At 41.5% G+C, this 22,701-nt stretch overlaps 1 protein-coding gene across 1 annotated transcript in view; it reads left to right on the top strand.

The window, feature by feature from the left end:
* The window catches only part of RAB38 (RAB38, member RAS oncogene family), a 58,371-nt gene that overhangs the window by 22,340 nt on the left and 13,330 nt on the right, over positions 1–22,701 (top strand). Inside the window, exon 2 of the mRNA XM_080817572.1 lies at positions 2,425–2,705. Coding sequence (XP_080673698.1) covers positions 2,425–2,705 — 281 coding nt within the window. The remainder of the gene's footprint in view (positions 1–2,424; positions 2,706–22,701) is intronic.

Genomic DNA, 22,701 nt, shown 5'->3' with positions numbered 1-22,701 from the left:
CCTGAGCAGTATTAAAGGGGATCACTGTTTGTGTTAGGAACTAAAAAAGGAAAGGAAATAAAAGAAATCTAAAACTCATTTGGGAGAAATGAAAGTTCAACTGCGGGTTGTGTGTCATATGAAGAGTATTAAGCCACTTTCTTTCATCGGCTAGATTGTGGGGGATAAAGAAAGGCTTCTGTGGTAAAAAACCGCGTAAGAAATGTTTTAGGATTGTCATGTGCTGGCCCTTACAGAATGCTCTTCTTTCCACTGATACATGTGTGAACACAAACACTCGTCCACTAGGACCACTAAGACGGAACCTTGACCTGCATCCATTTTCACCCAGTGCTCGTGGATCCTGTCCTCAGAACCCACAGTGCTCTGCAATGTGCATGCTCATGTGATTGTAACAACCTGCAAAGGGTTTTTGTTTGTTTGTTTGTTTTGTTTTCTTTTGTTTTAAGATTTACTTATTTATTTGACAGAGAGAGAGAGAGAGCACAAGTAGGGGGGAGCTGCAGAGGGAGAGGGAGAAGCAGGCTTCCTGCTGAGCAAGGAGCCTGATGTAGGGCTGGATCCCAGGACCCTGGGATCATGAACTGGGCTGAAGGCAGACGCTTAACCAACTGAACCACTCAAGTGCCTGCAAAAGAGTTTGTTAACATGAATTAAAACTTACCACCACAACATCTTGTGTTCAAAGTTAAGTGTGAAGTGTTCTTCGAGATGTTGACCTGGATCTTCTGAGATACCCGCCAGTTTCGGCATTTTATTCTTTTTGCTACAAGTTGGCTTATTAAATACACACCTTGCTTTGTTTTAATTTACATAACTTTATTAGACTTTTACCATAAATAATGACTAAATCAGAATAAAAGGCCTTTGTCCGGTCCTACACTTCTGGAGTTTTGGGTTCAAAAAATACAAACCCAGCCTTCATTAAGCACCTGTCTTCAGCTACTAGTAGTGGCTAGAGTTACAAGCAACAGGATTCATTTCATTTTGTTAATCGATGGAAAGTCCAGTAATTTTTTGCTATAAACTCTGCTCTGGATCTGATTTCACTACCTACGTCCTATTATCTTTCATAATTTTTAACATGCTGAAGAAAGGCGTGGAAATCTCAAGCTCCGGTTAGTTCTAAGGTCCCATAATGGGTGCTTTCTATATATTCATTCATTTCATCCACATGACAGCCCTGTGAGGTACACGTTATTGCTGCCATTTTGCGGATGAGGAAGACTAACCTTAGAGTGTTTAACAAAATGGCCAACATTCACTTAAAAAATAAAGAATCAGAACAAAAGTGATTCTAGCTGATTGGACTGAATAAGACCAATGCCTGCATGCCTGCCTTTCTCTCTTTCTTTCTCTGTCAGAGGGCTTTTCTCCCCCAATAGATTGTAGAGTACTTAAGGCCATCTGGTTTACTGTTGTATTTCAAGCACGTAGTCTGGAGACCGGCACCGATAGAAATATCTGTTATCTGTTCAGCGGAGTTGAGTGGGACACTCTTGGCACAAAAGCCTGAAGGAGAGATAGTCTAAGACTAATGGTTTGGTAGTTGAGAGGATTCAATGTTGGCAAGTGACTATGGGCTCTCGATTCAGAAAGATCAGATTTGAATTCCAACTTCCGAAGCTCACTATCTGTATAATTTGCAAAAGTTACTTGGGCTCTTGAGGTCTCAACGTTCTCACTGTAAAATGGTGATAGTAATCGGACCTTCAATATTATCTATGTAAGCTGCATTTCTGACAGTTAGTAAATAGAACTAAATGCTAGCTCCTACTACCCTTAATTGGATTAACTGTGGGTGCCTTTTAACATATTACATAGTTTAGTTATGTTTATTATGTTTATCATTTATACTCTGTCACCCCGCTAAAATGTAAGCTCCACGATGACAGGGATTTTCATGTTTTAATTGTTATATCCCAAGTGCTTAGAGCAGTTTTGTCTAGTAGAACATAGAGGGGTAATGGAAATATGATATATTGGTGTCGTCTAATCCTGTTGCCACTGGCCATACGTGGCTACTACACACTTAATTTTTTTTTTTTTAATTTACTACACACTTGAAATGTAGGTAGCTAGTGTAACTGAAGAACTGAATTTTAAAGTCTATTTAATTTTAGTTAATTTAAACCTAAGTACCTGTGTGTGGCCAGTGGCATGCTATGCTAGCACAGTTCTAGAACATTACATGGTATACAGAAGTTTTAGTAAATAAAATACTTGTTAAATGATTGAATCCCTTCTGGACTCAAAGATCAAAAACAAAGGTATGCGACTGTGTATTGAGCTGACTCTGTACAGTGAAGCACTGAAGCGCTTTCCTGAGCGATCTGCTCATCCTGGAGGCCTCCTGAGGCTCCAAGATGTACTTCTGTGTACAATTGTAATAAGGCTTTGATTTCTGTTTCTTTTTGGTGATAGGTCAAGAAAGATTTGGAAACATGACAAGGGTCTATTACCGAGAAGCAATGGGTGCATTTATTGTCTTCGATGTCACCAGGCCAGCTACATTTGAAGCAGTGACAAAGTGGAAGAATGATTTGGACTCAAAGTTGAGTCTCCCTAATGGCAAACCAGTTTCAGTGGTTTTGTTGGCCAACAAGTGTGACCAGGGGAAGGACGTGCTCATGAACAATGGCCTCAAGATGGACCAGTTCTGCAAGGAGCACGGTTTCGTAGGATGGTTTGAAACATCAGCAAAGGTAATGTGACCTTAAAGGAGAAAGGTATTAGGCAAGATGCACAAAGAAAATAATCATGTAATCATTGTCATTATCATCATGATATTAATATGTGTTTGTCTAGTGAGTTGTGGTTCCCAAATTGCTTGAAGCCTTTCTCATCTCAAGGGATTGAGTGGGCAGGGCAGAAATTACTATCCACAATTTAAGATGTATTTGCCTAAGAGAGTAAAAAGCGACTTGTACATGGTCTCAGTGATAATGGTTAATAACTGTGTTTGTTTATGAAGCACTTACTATATGTCAGGCATGTTTTATATACATTTTCTCCTTTAGTCCTCACACAATCCTATTAGGTAAGTATGATTTTAGAGTCAATGAAAGAAATGGGTCTCGCATTCAATGTCACTGCCTTATCCATGAATTAATTGATTTACTCCATCAGTATTTAATGTGTTCTTCTGCATGCGGGAATTGTGCTTTGCCCTAAAAATGAAAAGGTGGCAAGAATGTGGAACTATCACATTGGGAATACAGGAATAATAGAATTAGAGAGTGGCCAGTAAGTGTGACTGTGAAGGACACCATGTTGTTTGGCACTTTTCACTTTTCTGGTGGGCAGAGGAGTAGCAGGGCATGGGGCAGAATCGAGGCGGGAAGATGAAGAACCCAATGTGGCATGATAAGGACATTATTCTTCCCATTCTGCCCTATGCTGCTATCTCATTTGTCAGAGGCATGGTTTTTGCTCTGCTCCCTTTTGTTTTTGCCTATATTTTTATCTCAGAGAGAGAGAAAAAAGCTTATATGGTAAAATTTGAAAGTTAAAAAAAGCATAAATTAAAAAAATAAATGTTCCACTGTATTTTTCTATTTCCTGTGTGCATATATTTTACATTAGTATATTTTTAATATATACATATATGAAATAAAATATAAATATAAAATATATGAAATAACTTGTATGTTTTATATTTATAAATGGATTGTATATTGAAATCTATATTGTATATTTATGTAATATGTATCTATTTGCATATAAATGTATAAATTTTACATTATTAGGAATGCATTCTGCATAGTTTTAGATAATTTTCCCATTTTTATTTATTTGTGGAAAACATATTAAAGACAGAGCACAGACACTGTGCTAGTTTCTTGGGATTCAGCTGTGAAAAAGATAGGCGTTGTCTCTCTACTTATGGAAATCACATGAAGGCCTTATTGTAAACATTTAAGCAATCATTAGAGAATGGTTTGAAAATATAATGTGAATGGACGTCATTCAAATAGTCTGAGGAGGAGTCTCTGACCCGTTCTATGCTGGAGAGCAGGATGGTCAGATTTTCCCTAGGGACTAGGGAAAGATAGGAGGCAGAGTAACACGGTAGTCATTACATTCCTATGGGAAAATGGCGAGGCTTTGAATGAGGGTAAATGCTGTAGGGATTGGAAAGAAAAACCTGATTTGAGACTCTCACTGAAGTTTATTTTTTTTTAAGGTAATTATTTATTTGAGAGAGAGAGAGCAAGCACAAGCATGGAGAGGGGCAGAGGGAGAAGGAGAAGCAGGCTCTCTGCTGCGTGGAGAGCCCAACATGCGGCTCGATCCCAGGACCCTGGGATTAGGACCTGAGCCAAAGGCAGACACTCAACCGACTGAGCCACCCAGGCTCCCCTCACTGAAGTTTAAACACCAGTGGGGATTAAGCAACTGCGTGGGTTGGGGGATGATAGAGATGGAGAAGAGGGTGGTGGTGCCACTTTCTTGGTCATAGTTGGGAGGCTCTTTTGTTCCAGCTGCATGACCTGGACGGTCTCAGTGTCTGCCTCCTGTCTCAGTGGTATCTGTGAACTGGCCCATGTATGGAAGTTGCTACTTCCAGAAGTTCCTGGGGTTTTTGCCTTCCTTCTTGGAGCCATGGTGCACTTTTAGTATGCTTTTCTCCTCTCTTCCAAAACCATTCTTTCCCCCTATTTCTTAGGATTTTTCCTTTGATTCACGACAGGGTATCCATCATTTACTGTTGTCTTCCTACTTTTCTTGTCAGTGAACCCTTTTGGTTTGTTTGAGAGATGATTCCTATAAAGAGAAAAATGTAGAGCAAAACTCAAAGGTCTGATGAGGTTACAGAAATTTGAGAAATAGGACTTTTTTTTTTTTTTTGAATGCAGGGCTTGAACTCATGGTCCTGAGATCAAGACCTGAACAGAGATCAAAAGTCAGACATTCAACCGACTGAGCCACCCGGGTGCCCCAGAAATGTGACATTTTTTTATAGTTTGATTTTGGATGTTAGTCTGGCTTTTTTCATTTTACATGGCAAAAAATGCCTGTGAATTTACCTATTCTCCTTATTCCTTAGTCCCATGCTCAATTTCCTTCTATGGCTTCTGCATATTCCTTCAAATTCCTTTCTTTCAAAAGAATTGCTCTCCTTCGAGAATTCCTTCCCTCAATAGGTTACTTTCCATCTGAAGGGCAAACTGGAATGAATGATTCATATCTCTATGGTGAGGGAGTCTTCCATCACTCATTCATTCATTCATTCATTCATTCAACAAATGTTACTGAACAGCTGTTATGTACCAAGCTCTGGGAATATAGAAATGTATAAAACAGAATCCTGACCTCGTGGATAACGATAACAAACAATAAAGTATAAGTAAAATATATAGGGTGTTAGGGGGAAAATGTTAGGAAAAGAAAAAAAAAAAAGGAGAAGAAAAGAGAGAAAAAAACTTCTGGATTTGCAGGGACAGCTAGAATTGCTTGTGGACCGAAGAAACCCTTGGACATTTCCTTTTACCTCACTCTGACAGTTCTTGCTTGACCATGGCAGTCAAACTCTGCTTAAGAGCATGAGGTTCATTAACTTAAGGCCTGACTGACCCACGGTACTTAGATATGGGATTTTTAATCCTCCAAATCCCTGCCAGTGTAAACTTTAAAGAGAAGCTTTGTACAGAGAGAGGGTGGAGGGATTTCACAAGCCTGAAGTGCGCTGAAATGCTAAAGAGGGTACAAGGCCTCATTGTACTGCGTTCAACATCTTCTTCCCTCCAAACGTACTGCTATTGAGATTGTCCTGAATGTCTTAATAACGAACGTGTCTCTCCGGTGCCAGGTTAGTATGCAAAGTCAGCATCTCGAATCTCTGGAACAATACTGCAGCGTGGATGCTGGAGTGTCAAACTGCTCCAAAAGTCTTTTTTTTTTTTTTAATTTTTTTTTATTTAAATTTATTTATTTGTTAGAGAGAGAGCGAGCAAGCACAGGCAGACAGAGTGGCAGGCAGAGGCAGAGGGAGAAGCAGGCTCCCCGCCGAGCAAGGAGCCCGACGTGGGACTCGATCCCAGGACGCCGGGATCATGACCTGAGCCGAAGGCAGCCGCTTTACCAACTGAGCCACCCAGGCGTCCCTCCAAAAGTCTTTTTTAAAAGATCTCTGGGAGCTCCTGGGTGGCTCAGTCATTTAAGCATCTGCCTTTGACTCAGGTCATGATCCCAGGGTCCTGGGATCGAGCCCCACATTGGGCTCCCTGGTGGGGGAGCCCATTGGCGGGGGGCCTGCTTCTCCCTCTGCCCTGCTTGTGCTCCCTCTCTCACTCTCTCTCTCTCTCTCAAATAAATAAAATCTTAAAATCAGACTGTCTACCTGAAGACAAGATGGCACATTTAGAGACTGCGGTCCACCTCTTCTTTGATTACAATGTTTGGGATCAGGGAACATTGCCCGTGGAGACCTTTCTCTTAGAAAGTGAATCTATTAATAATTAAGGTCCTTTTGTGTGATGTAGTAATCATTCTGTCTGGTAATAAACATCCGATTTCCTTTTTTTTCACGTCGCTACAACTTAAATGCACCAAAGGCCGTGACCTTTGGCTTTGTCTCCATGACCGTGTCTTGCAACAGCACTGTGGCTTGGCCATTTCTGAAGCTGAAGTTCACTCACTAGGACTAGCCTCCATCTCGCCGCCGGCCCTCCTGCTAAAGGAAATTTGCCCTCTTGCTCTTCAGTCTTCCGGAACGACTTTCCGTGAGAGTTCTCCTGTCTCATTGCTGTTGCTGGAACACTCATGGTAGCCTCTGGCTGTGCATTAAGAGCAAAAAAATAAAACGTGTGCTAGCTGGCATCACTGACTTTTTACACCATCTCTTCAAATATTAAAACCAAAGGAATAAAAGGGAAAACTGTCTCTCCTAAGTCGAGTTTCTTTTAGTGTTCAACCTTGGCATTCTCTCCCTTTCTCAGCTGTGTTTGCTTGAATTCCACCCGTGGATTCACTAGGACCAGATGATGGGTACTTGTGGTGATCACACGTCCCATTTTCCAAGGACATTCCTGGTTTATTCTGCTGTCCTAGGATAGTTATTGTAACACCCCCATTCCTGGGTTGTAATTTACATTTACACAATCATCTTACAGATCAGGAGCTCCAGAACCTCTCTCTGTCTGCATCATACCTGAACTCTAGTAATGTCTCTTTTATGTATTTCTGTGGCCAAACCAAGTCCTCAAAATACATTTTGGTAGATTTGTTTCTTTAGGAGGAGAGCCTTGGTCTGTTCTTGTTGGACCATGCCCAATGTTGGGAGTCCTGTCTTCTGGGACCTTCTCAGTGGCCGGTGGGGCTCTGCTATCTGCTGGCCCATTTACCTGGTATATAGTTGTGCCATGGCCTGAATATCCTCCGGTTGCTCCTTTAAGATTCGCTTTTATGGCCACACCCACCCACCTTCTAGGGTTGCCGAGAGCATTAAGTGACATAATATATACATTATGCCTGATTACACATATACACCAAAGCTACCCCTCAAACATAACATCCCTGTCATCTGTTTCCTCTGCCCATCCACTGGGCTGGATGTCACCATCCATACTTCGCTCTGATGCACACAGCAGCTACACTCAGTGGAAGAGTCTATTTCTGTATCTCTGTCCTTTCCAGACTGTTCCATCCTGCTTTTATGGTGCAGTGGTTCAAGTGTGGCTGTCTTTAGAAACAGGACACCAGGAAAATGCCTGGGTAGATGGGAAATAATGGAACAGTAATACCTCTCCAAGGGTAGTGACAGGAATCAAGATCACAGACCTGCAGTGCCCCTGGCTCATGTTCCCTTCCACCTCGTGTCCTGCTCCTGGCACATTTCTATCCTAGATATAGTGACTTTTTAGGCCCACCCGCTTTCTCAGAATGTTCTAAAATCAATAGGTACCCCGGGAAGAAACTTTCTTACACTAAACTCCACTCAGTTTTAGTGTCTTCCCTGCAGTTAAAGAGAAAAATGTTGCCGTGTGTCCTTCTGGGGGAAGGAGTATACTCAGCAGGGCTCTCTGTAAGAAGTTATTCATTTTTTACAGGGAGGAGGTGGTGGTCCTCAGCATAGTGGATATTTTTCATGTTTTTGGATTTCTGGTGATTATGGCACATTTGCTCTCTTTGGGGAACTTCCAGCCACAGCCGGCTTACCTCCCCGGGAAGAACCCATAAAACTTTCTTCTTTGGTTCTCTTTGCAGCCAGAGTACAGGCATTTGACCTAGATTCTACCAGTCATCCTGATTGAGCAAGTAGAAGAAGAAGGTGCAATACCAAGTCCATTTTTGGGTGGGGGGTGGGGAGTCGGTGGAAGAAGAGCAGCTTGCATCCTTGGGAGGCAGCAGAGTCTGCAAGGTCCTGTGCTTGACCCAGAAAGAGAAACACTGTTGGTCCCGGGTTCAGTTGCATTCAAGCTGAGCTCCTTGAAGCTTCGTGGCTTTATAGGACCCAGTGCTCCATGGTGGCTGGCAGCTGTGTCCTCATCAGGCCTGTTCTCTGTGGGGTTTGAGTTTCTGGAAGCTCAGGCTTGAGCCCATTTCTTTAGACTATTGAATAATCCTGCAACTACACAAACAATATCTCTTGAATAAACTGTCTCATACTTAGCTAGCTTCAGATTCCGTCTTGAAACCGAGAACATGGATTAATACACATGGTCAAATACATTGGAGAAAACCAACCTGAACTACAGCTTCCCTTGCTGTGGGACTTCTTGGGACTTTGCTGTTCTAATGTGCGTTCTGAATCTCCAGTAAGAACTGTGGCTGTACTTCTTGCTGTTTGCTAGATGGGAGCTTCACGTGAAGATTTTGTGCCTTAGCCTGAGCCTATGGCGTAGGCTTTATTCTTATTTACCATTTGCAAGAAATAAAAAGTTGAGATGTAGGTGACTTCTTTAAAGCTCTATAATCACTATCGTGTTTTTTTATCCTAACATACTCATTTTGTTCTTTCATATGTTAACATTTCAAAATCAAAGTATGCCCCAGTGCCAGTGTAGATTTCTAAAGTGATGGTGTGCTATACAAATAATGGCTTTTTCTAGTATCTTCTCCAAGAGGAGACGACACCAGGCAGAAGTGCCTAAATACGTTTGACCATGTGCAATACTTAACACAATAGTGGGGCATGCTTAGGAAATGCTGGCCTAGAATTCTCAGTTAAGGGAAAAGTTTTCTGTGTTTCCTTGTTTACTGAGTTCTTTATTGTTATTATTATCATTATTATTACCCTGCAAGCTGAAATATGCAGCGGTTAAGAAGTGGCTAGTTTTTGTGGAAGCTGCTTGAAGAGTAGTATCACCTATCATTTATTTTATAGGCTTCTGGAAAATAGGCACTTAGAAACATAATGTCCTTATACAAATTGGAAATGCATAGATAATTACCTGGGTATGGGTGGAGAGTCATTCTAATTCATTTTTTAGTGGGTTAAATATAGATCACCATTTAAAAAAAAACAGCCTTTTATATTTAAATTGGGTAGTAGGCCATCTCTGATTATTCCCATTTTTCAAATGTCAAACCATGAGAAAATTCTCGACAGTCACTGGTGCATTCACTGATTCAACACAATTTGTATTGAGTGACTGTCCAGGTCTGTGTGGGGAATGATGTATATTAAGGCCTTTCTGAGTTCAGGACATGCTATGAGGTGCCAGTTCTTATTCTTAAAATGTCAGAATTTCCTATAGGAAATAGATATTCCAGATTTTTGGCATCCGTCGCCAAAGAATTTAGATGAGGTTGTAAGGTGTGCCTTCACCGACTTACTTGCGCCCAGCACATTTAACCTTGGAATTTTAGCTGATTTGATGAGAGCTGTCTGTACTTAGGGACATTAAAGGAAGGGCCCAATCTGAAATCTGAAATCAGAGCAAAGTTAGAAGACATCATTTAAAGGACATGATGGCGGGGCACCTAAGTGGCTCAGTTGGGTAAGCAGCCGACTCAGTTTCAGCTCAGCTCATCATCTCGGGGTCCTGGAATTGAGCCCCGTGTCAAGCTCTGCACTCAGCAGGGACTCTGCTTGAGAATTTCTCTCCCTCTCTCCCAGTCTCTCCCCCTGCTCGCTCTCTCTCTCTCAAATAAATAAATAAATAAATAAAATCTTTAAAATCATTATAAAAAAAGAAAGGAAATGATGGCCTTAAACGGTAGTCTGTGCCATGGTAGTCTGTACCATATGGTGCTAAAAACTTGCGCATGTACTGTATGGTTCTAAAAACTTGCCCATGGTAGTCTATACTGTATGATGCTAAAAACTCAACCTACCCAAGATAATCCAAGATCTTCTGTAGGCTCAACTTCTTGACTCAAATTTAGACACCTTAGAACGGGGGTCAGTGAACTATAGCCTGCAGCCCAGGTGTAGCCTGCCCCCTATTTTGTAAATGAAGTATTATCGGAGCACAGCCATGCTCATTAATTTACATTTCAGGAGTCCTTTTTCCTCCTGGATCTTGATCCCCAACCAAGACTTCCTTCCCAAACTTCAGGCTTCATACCCTTCTGGATCTCTACCTGGATATCGCCTAGACAACTCTTCAAACCCCATACATCTGAAACTAAATTCATTAGCTTTTCTGCCCATCAGATCATCTGATGTGGAGACCACACATCCACCTGGACGTCTAACTCATGGTCCCTTAGAACCAGGTTACTCACCCTTCAGAACCCCTCCATTCCTGAGCACAGAAAACCCCACAGTGAGGTTCTCTCTTGCCCCTCCAGGCTCTGTCTCTGGTTACCTTGTCCCTCCGTTTGTCCCCTAGTGACACTAAACTGCATCACACCCCCTGTTCATATTTTGCTATTCCCTCTGTCTGGGACATGCTTCCTACAGTTATGCACCTGTCTCTCTCAAGTCTTCCCTCAGGACTCGGCTCAAGCCCTCTCCATTACCGACTCTCAGGTAGTTTCCCCCATCTCTTACCACAGTTATGTTAAGGTTCTTTCTTTAGGTGCCTGGTCCCTACGCTGCACTGGGAAACCCTCCGCCTTGTCCACCAGCTCAGTGGCTCGCATGCGCAGAGTGGTCATGTGGTCAGTGGTTATTGGACGGGACAGAACATTTTGCTGCACTGCTTTTCAAGGACTCTTTCAGAAGATTCTTTTACTGTATTATTCTTTTCCCTACCCTTGGTGGGGTATTTCTGTACTTAGAGAGCTGTGCAGAAGCAGAAAAATTAATTTACTGCTGTATTTCCCAGGAGGACTCTCCATTATATAACTCCTTTCATCCAGAAAGCTCTATAGACACTTTGCACAGCAGGGAGGTTGTAGTGCCCTGCAGTGTGGAGGGGGAGCAGAGAAGGAAAATGAAGATGAGGGAAACATCCCCCCCCCCTTTCATGCCTTAGGGCCTAGACTGGGAACTGCAGGATTGTTTGCTTGGTCATGCCACATGAGAACCCACAAGAATGTCCCATTAGCCTGTGGATCTTATTATCCAGCGTACTCCTCCTTCACACCCCAGGATCACAATTTAGCGGTTTTCTCCTCATTGAAATTCCTGTCATCTTGTTTACAGTCATCTCTCATTTTCTTCAGTAATTGTCGTTTGAGCCATGCACAATGGCTATCGTACTGTTTTTTTCTTACTACTAGTAAAATGGAGTCGCAGAGAAGCTTTTCAATGATGTTGAGTGGAGAAACCAGGCTGAGACTTCAGATCTAGTCCAGAACTCAATCCAGTGATGATGACTTTTTTTAAAAAGATTCATTTATTTATTTTAGAGAGACAATGAGAGAGCACAAGTGTTGGGTTGGGGAAGGGAGAGGGAGAGAATCTCAAGCAGATTCCCCACTGACCATGGAGCCTGATGTGGGGCTCGATCTTACCACCCTGAGATCATGACCCGAGCTGAAATCAAGAGTCAGATGCTTAACCAATTGAATCACCCAGGTGCCCCAGTGACAATGATTCTTAAAGAGGTGTAGATCAGGAACTCCTGAGGAGCATGCCAAGATTGCACATGGCTCAGCCTTGCTCTGAGGTGTCTGGAGGGGGACAAAATATGTCTTTGGAAAATAGTCCTCCGGTGATTTTGATAAGCACCCTAGTTAAGATGACTTGTGTTATATTTTGATAATTCATCCACTCATTTATTCATTCATTCATTCATCCCTCGAGCAGTCCTTGGATAGCTACTATGTATTTATGTAGACTGCTTTGCCAAGCAGTGGGGCCCTGATGCTTAAGGGCACAGACTCTTCCCATTAAGAAGTTTCCAGTGTCGGGGTGCCTGGCTCAGTTGGTTAGGCAACTGTCTTCGGTTCAGGTCATGATCCCGGGGTCCTGGGATCGAGTCCCACTTCAGGCTCCCCCTGCTCCACGGGGAACCTGTTTGTCCCTCTCCTTCTACCTGCCACTCCCCCTGCTTGTGTGTGCACTCTCTCTCTGACAAATAAATAAATAAAATCTTTAAAAAGTAAAAAAGAAGTTGTAAGTTTCCTAGAAGGAAACTCACAAAGACAAATAATTATAATACAGTATCAATATCCATAAAAAATTGGTGACATCTATGCAAGCTGTGGGGACACTTGAGGGAAAGGCTGTTGCCTCTGCCTGAGAGTGAGACAGCTTCCTTGTCACTAAGGATGAGAGAGTCCACAGTGGAAAGTCCAAGGCGGACTAGTGAGAGGAATTCCTTTTCCAGGGATGCTGTGCAGAGGGACATTAGAAGCCACCGTTAGGAGATCCTGGGTATTCTTAAAAGTGAAGATAAGCTTTTTGTCTTTATTCTAAGATATCTTTTTTTTCCAAAGATTTTATTATTTATTTGAGAGACAGAGAAGGAGAGAGAGAGAATGAGCATGAGCGAGGGGAGGTGTAGAGGGAGAGGGAGAAGCAGGCCACCCACTGAGCAGGGAGCCTGATGTGGGACTCGATCCCAGGACCCTGAAATTATGACCTGAGCCGAAGGTGGAGGCTCAACCAGCTAAGCCACCCAGGCGCCCCTCTGAGATATCTCAAGTAAGAACATATCACTGCTACAGAATTAATAGCTTTATCACTCACCGGAAAATTGTCAATACAGGACAACAAAAAATCTTACTATTAAGAATAATAGTGAAACTTTGTATTTATGAAGCCCACCCTTACTCTTCTTACCAGGCCTTGTCCTGGATGCTTTATTTCATTTACTTCTCACAACCCATTATGAATGAGATCCTGTTATTATGCCTTTTTTACAAATTAAGGAGCTGAGGCTTAGAGACGTTGAATGATTTACCCATGATCATATGGGTAGCAAGGGGCAGAGTCGGAATTAGAACCCAGATCCCTCTACTCAAAGCCCTTGTTCTTGTAAATCCACTACATTATTCATTATGTTCAGATTTCTTAAAAAGTGCATTGAAATCTCTTGAAGGCTGCTGCACATTTTTGCATTCTTTTAATTCTTGAGATTCTAACTGAAATATTTTGTTTCCTTGAAGTCAATTTTTCAGCATTTTGGTAAGTCTGTCATGTTTACCTAGAAGGGGCACGTACTCTTTGGCTTTTTGTTGCTTGTCTACTTCATTTCTGACGCAATCTTAGTCATTATATAGTTTAACTCTTTGGAGTTTCTTTGAACATTAGGGTGACTTTATCCGCATTTTGTAATGTAGAAATTAAAGCAGGACAGGATTTGAGTAAGTTACGCAAGGCCACACAACTTTGAGTCTCAGAGCTAGGATTTACACTCAGGTCTGGTTGATTCTGGATCTGCCTGGTGTTTTCTGGACCAGCGTTCCACCTTGAAGAGAAAAACGATAGGCACAAGCTATGTCTCCTCTGTCGGAACCATTGCCAGAACCTTCTGGGAAGGGCTGCTTCCTGTGTCAGGAGGGGTTTGTTACTAAGACATATTTGCCTTCTCCCCTCTCTGTGTCACTTCATTTTTTTTCAGTATTGATTTTGTTTGTCCCTGTTTTGTGGTCCTTTACCTTCTTTGATGTGTCTTGTTTGCCATCTTTGAAGCAAATGGCCTTAGATTTGTGGGCGGCAGCCCTGCTCTCCCAAGGCTTCCTGTTTCATCTCTGTCTGCCTCACTGACTAGTGAGGTATTGATTTCTTGGGCTAGCCTGCTGGGATTGGAGGAAAAAGCAATATCCATTAGATATAAATGAGAAGCAGCAGCTGCTTCTCAGCAGCCTGTCCATTGACCTGACATGCTAGGACACTGTTCAAAGACTAGGTTAGCCTGCCGTGTTCAGGGATATCCTGAAGTGATTAGATTGTCCTAGGTATGAGGTAGAAAAGCCAATGACAGAAAAATCAAGGGTTGTAAATCTATTTCCTTGAACTAAATGAGGTAGAATCATCTTTCGAGAATCACTTGCCTGTCAAAGGTTGCTCCGGGGGAAGGAAGTTCTCTATGGATAACTTTTCTAATTCTTGATCCTTTTGAATTTTCTGGGGTGGGCACAATCTTTGTGAACCAAAGGGCAAGTCCTCTGGTTTTCATGTTCCCCAGGGTTCCCAAGGTAAAACAGGGAGTGTCAGCAATGGGGTGCCTAGCATTACACATACACTATGTTTCTGAAACACTGTGTGTAAGTTCCATTTTTTAACAATACCTCAGAAAGGTCATTATGACCACTTTCCCTGGGTAAGTCCCTTTGAAGAGGAAGAGTTCTTTGGAAAGAGAATTATCACCCTCTGGTTCATCTGGTTATAAGTTTAGTTCTTGTGTTTCAGATTTTGTAAAGGACAGATGTGAGCAATAATATCAAATCATCAAGGTCTAAAGAGGTCTACTGTTACCACAGTAAGAAAAGCCCATACTTAACCCCCAGATTATCATGTCATTATATCTTCCTCTACCATTGAGCAGAAACACGGGAAAATAGATCTGGAGAGGACTTGGGAATGATCTTGTGGTCTAACTACTTATTTTATAGTTTCATTCTTTCATTCTTCAAATAGTCACTGAGTACCTCTCCTCTGTGTGACAGGCACCGTTCTAGGCAGCAGAGTTATACCAGGGAACACGAGAGATAAAATCCCTGCCTTCTTGGGGCTTACATTGTCATGGTGGAGACAGGTAATAAAAAGATGAATACGTACAACATATCGTTTGTCTGTGGAACTGAATGCTGAGAAGAAAATTCAAGCAAGGAAGGAGTGTAGAGCTAGTGTGGTGCATATGCACAGGATACAGGAAAGAGTTCAAAGGAAGGGGAACCCTTTCAGGCAGGTGACAGGGAAGGTTTCACTCTACTCAAAGGTGTTGTTTTGTTCGTTCGTTTGTTTGTTTGTTTGTTGTCAGAGAGGTGACAGGGGTCATGCTGAGTCTTTGGAGCATTATAACAACTTTGGGTTTTGCTTCCAGTGAGATGGGATGTGATATGATTTGATTTAAGCAATCATTTGGGTGGTCATGTTGAGCCTGGATTGTAGTGGGAAAAACTGGAAGCAGGACATTAGCTGGGACTCGATTGCAGCACCTACAAAAGAGAAATTGTGGGAAGTAGTCAAACTCTACACGTAGATTTGAATAGGTAGCAGATAGGATTTCCTGACAATCTGAGTGAAGGTTCTGCAAGAAAGAGAGGATTTGGGCAGGGCTCCATGGTGTTTGGCCTGAGCTGCTAGAAGAAAGTTGCCGTTTTCTGAGGTAGGAATCCTGAGGTGTGGAGGGGTCTTTGGGGAGATATCTAGACTTAGTTTTGTGTATGTTAACATCTAGAAGACATCTAAGAGCAGATGTCCAGCAGACGGTTGTGCATCATTCTGGAGTTGAGGAGAAAAGTCCAGGTGGCAGCTCAGAGGACCAAGTACTGATCTCTGGGCGCTCCCACATTTGGACGGGAAAAAGAGACCAGGGAGAGTGGAAGTAGTAGAAGGCCCAGGTATTTTTCCAGAAAAGCTAAGATTGGAACTCGGTGAACTCTTCTTAGTGTAGAATGCTAGTAAGATTACATGTAAGTAGCCTGAAATTTCATCTTCTTTTCCTGTGCTATTCTCAGTAGTAAAGTGGGAAAATGATGGACAAGAAAAGATTACACAGCATAGGCTCTCTCTTGAAAGCATCAAACTTGGGTTTACTTGCTGCCTTTCTGCTAGTTGGGGGGGTCTAAAAAGCAAAATAGGAAAGTGATGAAATCGTTTTCTCCCTCAATGCCATCAACAGTGTGCTTTCTTTCAAGTCCTTGGGTGGTCTCACAGAGACCAGTCTCCAGGAGATGATTGGAGCATGGCTTTCACTTGGTTTTAGAGAGGTGGGAGATACTCAAATCGACCTCTGAGAGCAGTGATGCAAACTCAAGTTTCATTTACAAACTTTGTAAATTAAGTTCGTCATGTAGACTGCAAGTCAGCTTTTATTTGCCAACAATGTTCAAAATGATATTTAACATTTGAAGAGTACTTGCAAATTTGAAAGTTTCTAATATTGAGTTTCTTAATGACTTCCACAAACCCTCTGATTCTTCACTCTTTTGTGAAATTCTTTGTTAAGAACTCCTGCTCGTTATTCATGCGAAGTGGCTCTGAGGACCCTCGTCATTCTGATTCCCTACCTGGGTGCTCTGTAATCGGCCCATCTGCCTTTTTTTAGTGTAGTGGCCAGGGCTGTTGATAATATACCAGACAGACTGGACAGAACATGGTATAATGAGGGTTTAACCTACCTTACTTTGATCACACTTTTAATTTTTTATAGTATTATGCTGTGTTAATTTATTTTAACAGCCATAGCAAATTGTTGACACATGCTACACTCATGGTCATTGAAAAGCCTCCTTATTTTTGCAAATGGTAAGCTGTCAAATAAGATCTTAGGCTACTGATTTAAGCTGCTGATCATTTAGACCCAAGTGTTGGATTTTATACTACTATCTATTAAATTCTCTTCTGAGGTTTTAATCTATGATTCCAGTTTCATTTTTAACCTATTACTTTTGCTAAAAGTAAAATGTCAAATTCTGTTAAGGTTATATCCATACACGTTTGGAAAAGACCCTAAAAACAATGACAGATGGCTGTTGACTGGGGGTTGCTCTCAGGTTCTAGAGGCTGACGTCATTTTCTAGCCACATGGCCTTTCACAAGATGGCAGTTTACCTCTTCAAGATCAGAGGGAGAATCTCTCCCCAGTCATCTACAATGGAGTCTTTTTTTTTTTTTTTTTTAAGATTTTATTTATTTATTTGACAGGCAGAGATCACAAGTAGGCAGAAAGGCAGGCAGAGAGAGTGGGGGGGGGAAGCAGGTTCCCTGATGCAGGGCTTGACCCCAGGACCCTGAGATCATGACCTGAGCTGAGGGCAGAGGCTTTAATCCACTGAGCCACCCAGGCACCCCATATAATGGAGTCTTATGTAAGGTAATCTAATTAGAGGAGTGAGTATCCTATCTGAGTTGTAGGTCCTATCTCTACTCAGTGGTCATGGACCCTGGGAGGTGGAAATGTTGGGGACAGCTTAGACTTATGCCTGTTATACTGGTTTCTAGACAGGAGCAAGTATTCTGGATAGGGTAAGGGCAAAAGAACTGTAAACAGTGGAGTTTTCCCACCCCACCTCCTCTTTTTTAAAGTTTAGGAAACAATAGTTTTACCAGAAGTTTACCAAATAGATTTCTGCTTATATTTCATTAATCATAACTACCCTTAGCACAGAGAAGCCAGGGAAATCCAGTTTTTGCTACCTATGACTGATCAGGATTCTGTTAGAAAGGAAGAGGAGATACTGTATAATGTGTAGATATTTTCCATGAGTGGAAATGCCAATGTGGATAAAGTAAATCTTACCTAGTTTAGAAAAGTGGGACTTGGTAATGAAAAACAAAATCACACAGAAGCTCCCACTCAGGATTGATCACCGTTAGCATCATATTTCCTAATTACATCATATCATATACAACTTTAAAATTTATCATGAACATTTTCCATGGCGAACTCTCTGTAGATGTCATTTTTAGTAGCTGAATCATATTGCACCATAAGGCTGCGCCATAGCATCCCCTCTATTTGACCCTCATCTTCTTATTCTGCATTTTGACAGTTTTCGGTTGTCACTATTATAAATAATGTCATTATGAATATCTTTATACATCAATTATTTTACGTATTTAAGATTTTTTAAATGGGGTTTTATTCTTAAAAGATTATTAGATCAAAGGGAATAGATGTTTGTACGGTTCTGATTACATACATTCATATAGATTTTCAAAAATGATGAACTAATTTATACTTGCCAAGTGTTTATATTTCTCTGAGAACACTCTAAAATCCACACTTCATCACGTCACTTCTGTCTCTTACTTGTGGGGCTAACAAAAATTTGCTCATAATGCCTTTTACGACTTCATCCAAACTTCTGATAAAAATGAGGTTAGCTCCCAACAGGGGTTTGAGCTCTGTGGCACTATCTTCTCATTTTACTTCGGAACCAGTCCACAGCCCCCTGTTCACAGGACGTGATGAGAGGCATTTACTAAACAAAACATTTGAAAGGCAGGCTCCTGATTGCTCAATCTGAAATCATTATTAGAAGAGAGGGAAGTGAGTTTGTTATATTAGGCTGGCCTTCTCTGTGTCATCTGTTAACCTCACGTCGCATTATTTCAGCATTAGGCTTTCCCTTTGCGATCAATTCTTTGGCTCTGATTAAACCCCAGCACTGTCTTCTTCTACTTTTATCTTTTTCTCCAAGCATGTCCTTAGACTTGGTTTGTGCATCCTGACCCTATCTGGATGAGCTCAGGCCCCCCTCGAATCTGTTCTGGGTTTACTTCCCTTCCCCTACCTGTTGTACATGTTACTTTCAAACCTAATCTTAACTGAGATGTTCCTGTAGTCAAACTGGTTTCTTTTCAATCTCCTTCCTCTTTTTTCTTCACTGGGTTACTCATGACGGTAGAGTTAGAATTTCTGTATCTGAGCTTCTCATCCTTAATTTTCTCTAGACTCAATCTTTTTTTTTTTTTTAAAGATTTTTTATTTATTTATTTGACAGACAGAGATCACAAGTAGGCAGAGAGGCAGGCAGAGAGAGAGAGAGAGGAGGAAGCAGGCTCCCGGCTGAGCAGAGAGCCCGATGTGGGGCTTGATCCCAGGACCCTGGGATCATGACCTGAGCCGAAGGCAGAGGCTTTAACCCACTGAGCCAGCCAGGCACCCCTCTAGACTCAATCTTACGGATTGCTTTACATCTCTGAGTAAAACCTACACAAGTTTCCATTCATCCTCCATAATTTTATTTTCCAGTTCATGAAAAGATGTGCTGTTTCCTTCCTGTTTTCTGGGCTTTGAAAGTAAAATAAAGATATTAGGACCTATACTATTCATGATTCAAGATTAGTCACTCCTCTGAATGTGAATGCTAACATGATATGTACACTTTAAAGTAACCAGAATTGTAAAATAGATGGATAAAATTATTTGTAATCAAACCACCAACTGATTTCATTGTTAACATTTTAATCTGTCTCTATTAATCAGAAATAGGGGTCTATTAAAAAGTACTCTATTCTGGGGCACCTGGGTGGCTCAGTGGGTTAAGCCTCTGCCTTCGGCTCAGGTCATGATCTCAGGGTCCTGGGATCAAGCCCCACATCGGGCTCTCTGCTCAGTGGGGAGCCTGCTTCTCCCTCTCTCTCTGCCTGCTGCTCTGCCTACTTGTGATTCTATCTCTCTCTCTGTCAAATAAATAAAATAAAATCTTTAAAAAAAAAAAAAGTACTCTATTCTCTCCATTTTAGGCTGTATTTACTCTTAAGTTGTCAACACACAGAATTGGCTTATATCTTATAGCTGTAGAGCTAAAGCTACATGTACACAACACCAGCAGAAGAAGGAAGAGAGAAAAAGTAAAAGGAACCCAGGGTCCATAAGAAAAGCTAAGTTGTCTTCTGAATCATATTTTGTAATGCAAGAAAGCATGTAGTACATCTTAAATGGTTCTCAGGAACACAGTTAAGATTTTGAAAGTTTGCATTTGAAACATAAATCTGCTTTACCTGGCAAAGTTATCATCCTTTTGAATTGACTTAATTCCATGGAAATCTATAAAAATAACCAGAAAAGCAGAACTAAGTTTTAAGTCTTAAGTTCCAAGAGCCTCTTTTATTCCTTTTCAAAAAAATTATTAAGCAACTACTTCCTACCTTTCTGAAGAGGTACTTCTTTTCAGATCATGTATATTTCAACTCTACTTACTTCTTTGTGCATGGCCAATGTAAGAGCTTCAGTCACCCACTTATTCTGCATATGTGAAAGTTATCAGATGCCACTAGAGCTGTATCTGTTTAATAATGTGCAACTCTATGGAAAAAACATTTTTCTGTTTCTTTTTAAAATCATACCTTACTTATGTCTGTCTACAATATGAACACACATTAGTGTAGGGGATTATAAATGTCCAAAAAGCTGTAAAGTAAATACAACAGAGAGTTTCCTGATTTTGCCTTAATTCCTCCATGGCCAGTTTTGGGCTTCTACTCCCAAACATCCCCTTTCAGGTCCCCCCACGGGTTATCCAAATGGAAGTTACCATTTCCTGCATACTGTCTGTCTTCAAGCCATCATAATTGGCTAATCATGTCCACATGACCTGAGTGGGGCTGGTCCTGGGCCATTCTCTCCTGGACTCAGAATTGTTTTCGTCTCGAAATCTTGAGTCTGAACGGGTGGCCAGGCTCATTTGGGTTCTTCCCCAGTACTCCCCCAGCTGAGTTTGAGGTTAAGAGGCCTTTTCCTTTGGGGGGGGCAAAGCTGTGAGGATGTAAGCCCAGAAGCTTCTGGAAGCTCTCTCCCACCTTTTACGCAAAAAGCTGCTGGGCAGATAGAGAAGAATGAAGCCGAGCTGATGGTGTTTGAAAGTCCAGTTTTATTTCCAAAAGTTCTTGGAGTTGTCTGGATCTTTCAGCAGTTCCGTCACTCCTGGGAGCTACCCTTTGATGGGTTTCTGATTTTTTGCAACCAAAAATTTATGGCTAATCATGTTGATAGAGTGCTAATCACTTGTTCTAGTAAGTGATTGCTTAAGTGTCTTCTTCTTAAACTCTCAATTTGAGAAATCGTTCCCATTGAAGGAAACATTATTCTTAGAACTTCCACCAGTTTAACTGCATTAGTCAAGGGCTGAAGATAGTCTCGAGTCACCTTCATTCCTGTTTGAAAGGAAGGTAGAATATAAATTCTCTCCTTTCACAGCTGATCAGACTGATGCCAAAGAGAAGACTTGACCTGTTCAGAGTGACTGAGCTAGTTTGTTGTGACGTCAGGGCTAGGACCCAACTCCCTTAATTATCTGTCTAAAGCTGTCCTGAATTTAAAGGAAGTTCAGTGTAATAGACATCAACAGAAAAGAGATCATAGTATTTTCTTGTGATTTTAATTGGTATTTGTCCATTTCTCTTTCCCTTTCACAGCTCAGTTCATTCATAAATTACTTGATGAGCACGTATGTGCTGACAGGCCCTATATAAGCTGCTGGTTACACTCCGAGTACATAAAAGGGCCACTTCTGCTCTTAAGAAGTTTAATATCTAGTAAGCTGCTGGAAGTCATTGCAACCATGCATGATTAAAACCACCATGGAGGTTGCAATGGAAGCACCAAAGAGCCCTACCCAACATCCACCAGGGAAGGCTCCCAGAGGGGATAATGTCAGGACCTTATCATCACCAACCAGGCCCATTGTCTCTAACTTTATTATTAGCCTTATCTCTCTCAACTCTCTTGGTCACATTTAAAAAAAATACACAAACTTCATTTGGGGCTAGGCTCAGAAAAACAAGAAAAGGTAAAAATACCTTGCACCCCCTAGGTAAAGCTAGAAAACCACAAGTAGAACAGAGAGTCAGTTACTAGATGTCTCTATCCACTCCACCCCTTGGCCATCCACAATTGCTTCTAGATATGCTGCCACTACTCCCCATCAGTAATGCCAGATGGTGCATAGGGCAACACCAGCTTTGTAAGACAGAGCATGAGATGAGAGTTCTGTGATCAGATGCACTGATGCAATAATGCACACTTGTCCTCTACTTGGAGGTGGAAGAGGAAAGGGGAACTACTTGTTTCTTTCCAACCCTCCCATCCCCATGTGAATCCTTCTCTCCTAGATTCACATTATTGTTGTGGACCTTTACCCTCTGTTCCCCTGTCTGCTGTGTTGCTTTTGTTCCCCTCATATCCTCCCACTCAAGATGCCAAAACTCTTCTCCATTTAATGCAAGAAGTTGAATCCCACGCCATGTTCTGTGAGCTTCTAGGACTCTGAGGAATCCAGGGTTCACGAAACATCTTTGAATCATTTTTAACTTAACTTTTCTTAAACTTACTTAACCATAACATGGCTTTTTCCCCCCTGTACCATGTTATGAAGCTTCAGAACCCACTTTGACATACCTTACTCTAATAAAGAAGTATGTTATGTCTGTCCTTCCAAACATTCTCATATATAACTTAATCTTTAAGCAATGTTGTGCTATTCCTCAAGTATTTTGTTTTGTTTTGTTTTTTTGCAGGGCTTTTATACACTGACACAATTGCTGAGTTCTTTCACATAGCTCACCAGGTTTTATTAACATCCTCAACGACCTTGTGAAAATGACATTATTTTTACCACAATTATAGGTGAAGAAATGGGGGCACCAGCCATGCACAATTGCATGCATGGTGACTTTTGGTAACTTCCCTGAGGTTATGTAGCTAGCACCTGGCAGAGCTAGGTTAGTTCTGAGTCCTCTTACTG

The sequence above is a fragment of the Martes martes genome (assembly GCF_963455335.1).
Source record: "Martes martes genome assembly, chromosome: 10".
Taxonomy (NCBI): Eukaryota; Metazoa; Chordata; class Mammalia; order Carnivora; family Mustelidae; genus Martes; species Martes martes.
This window is presented reverse-complemented; position numbering and strand designations above follow the sequence as displayed.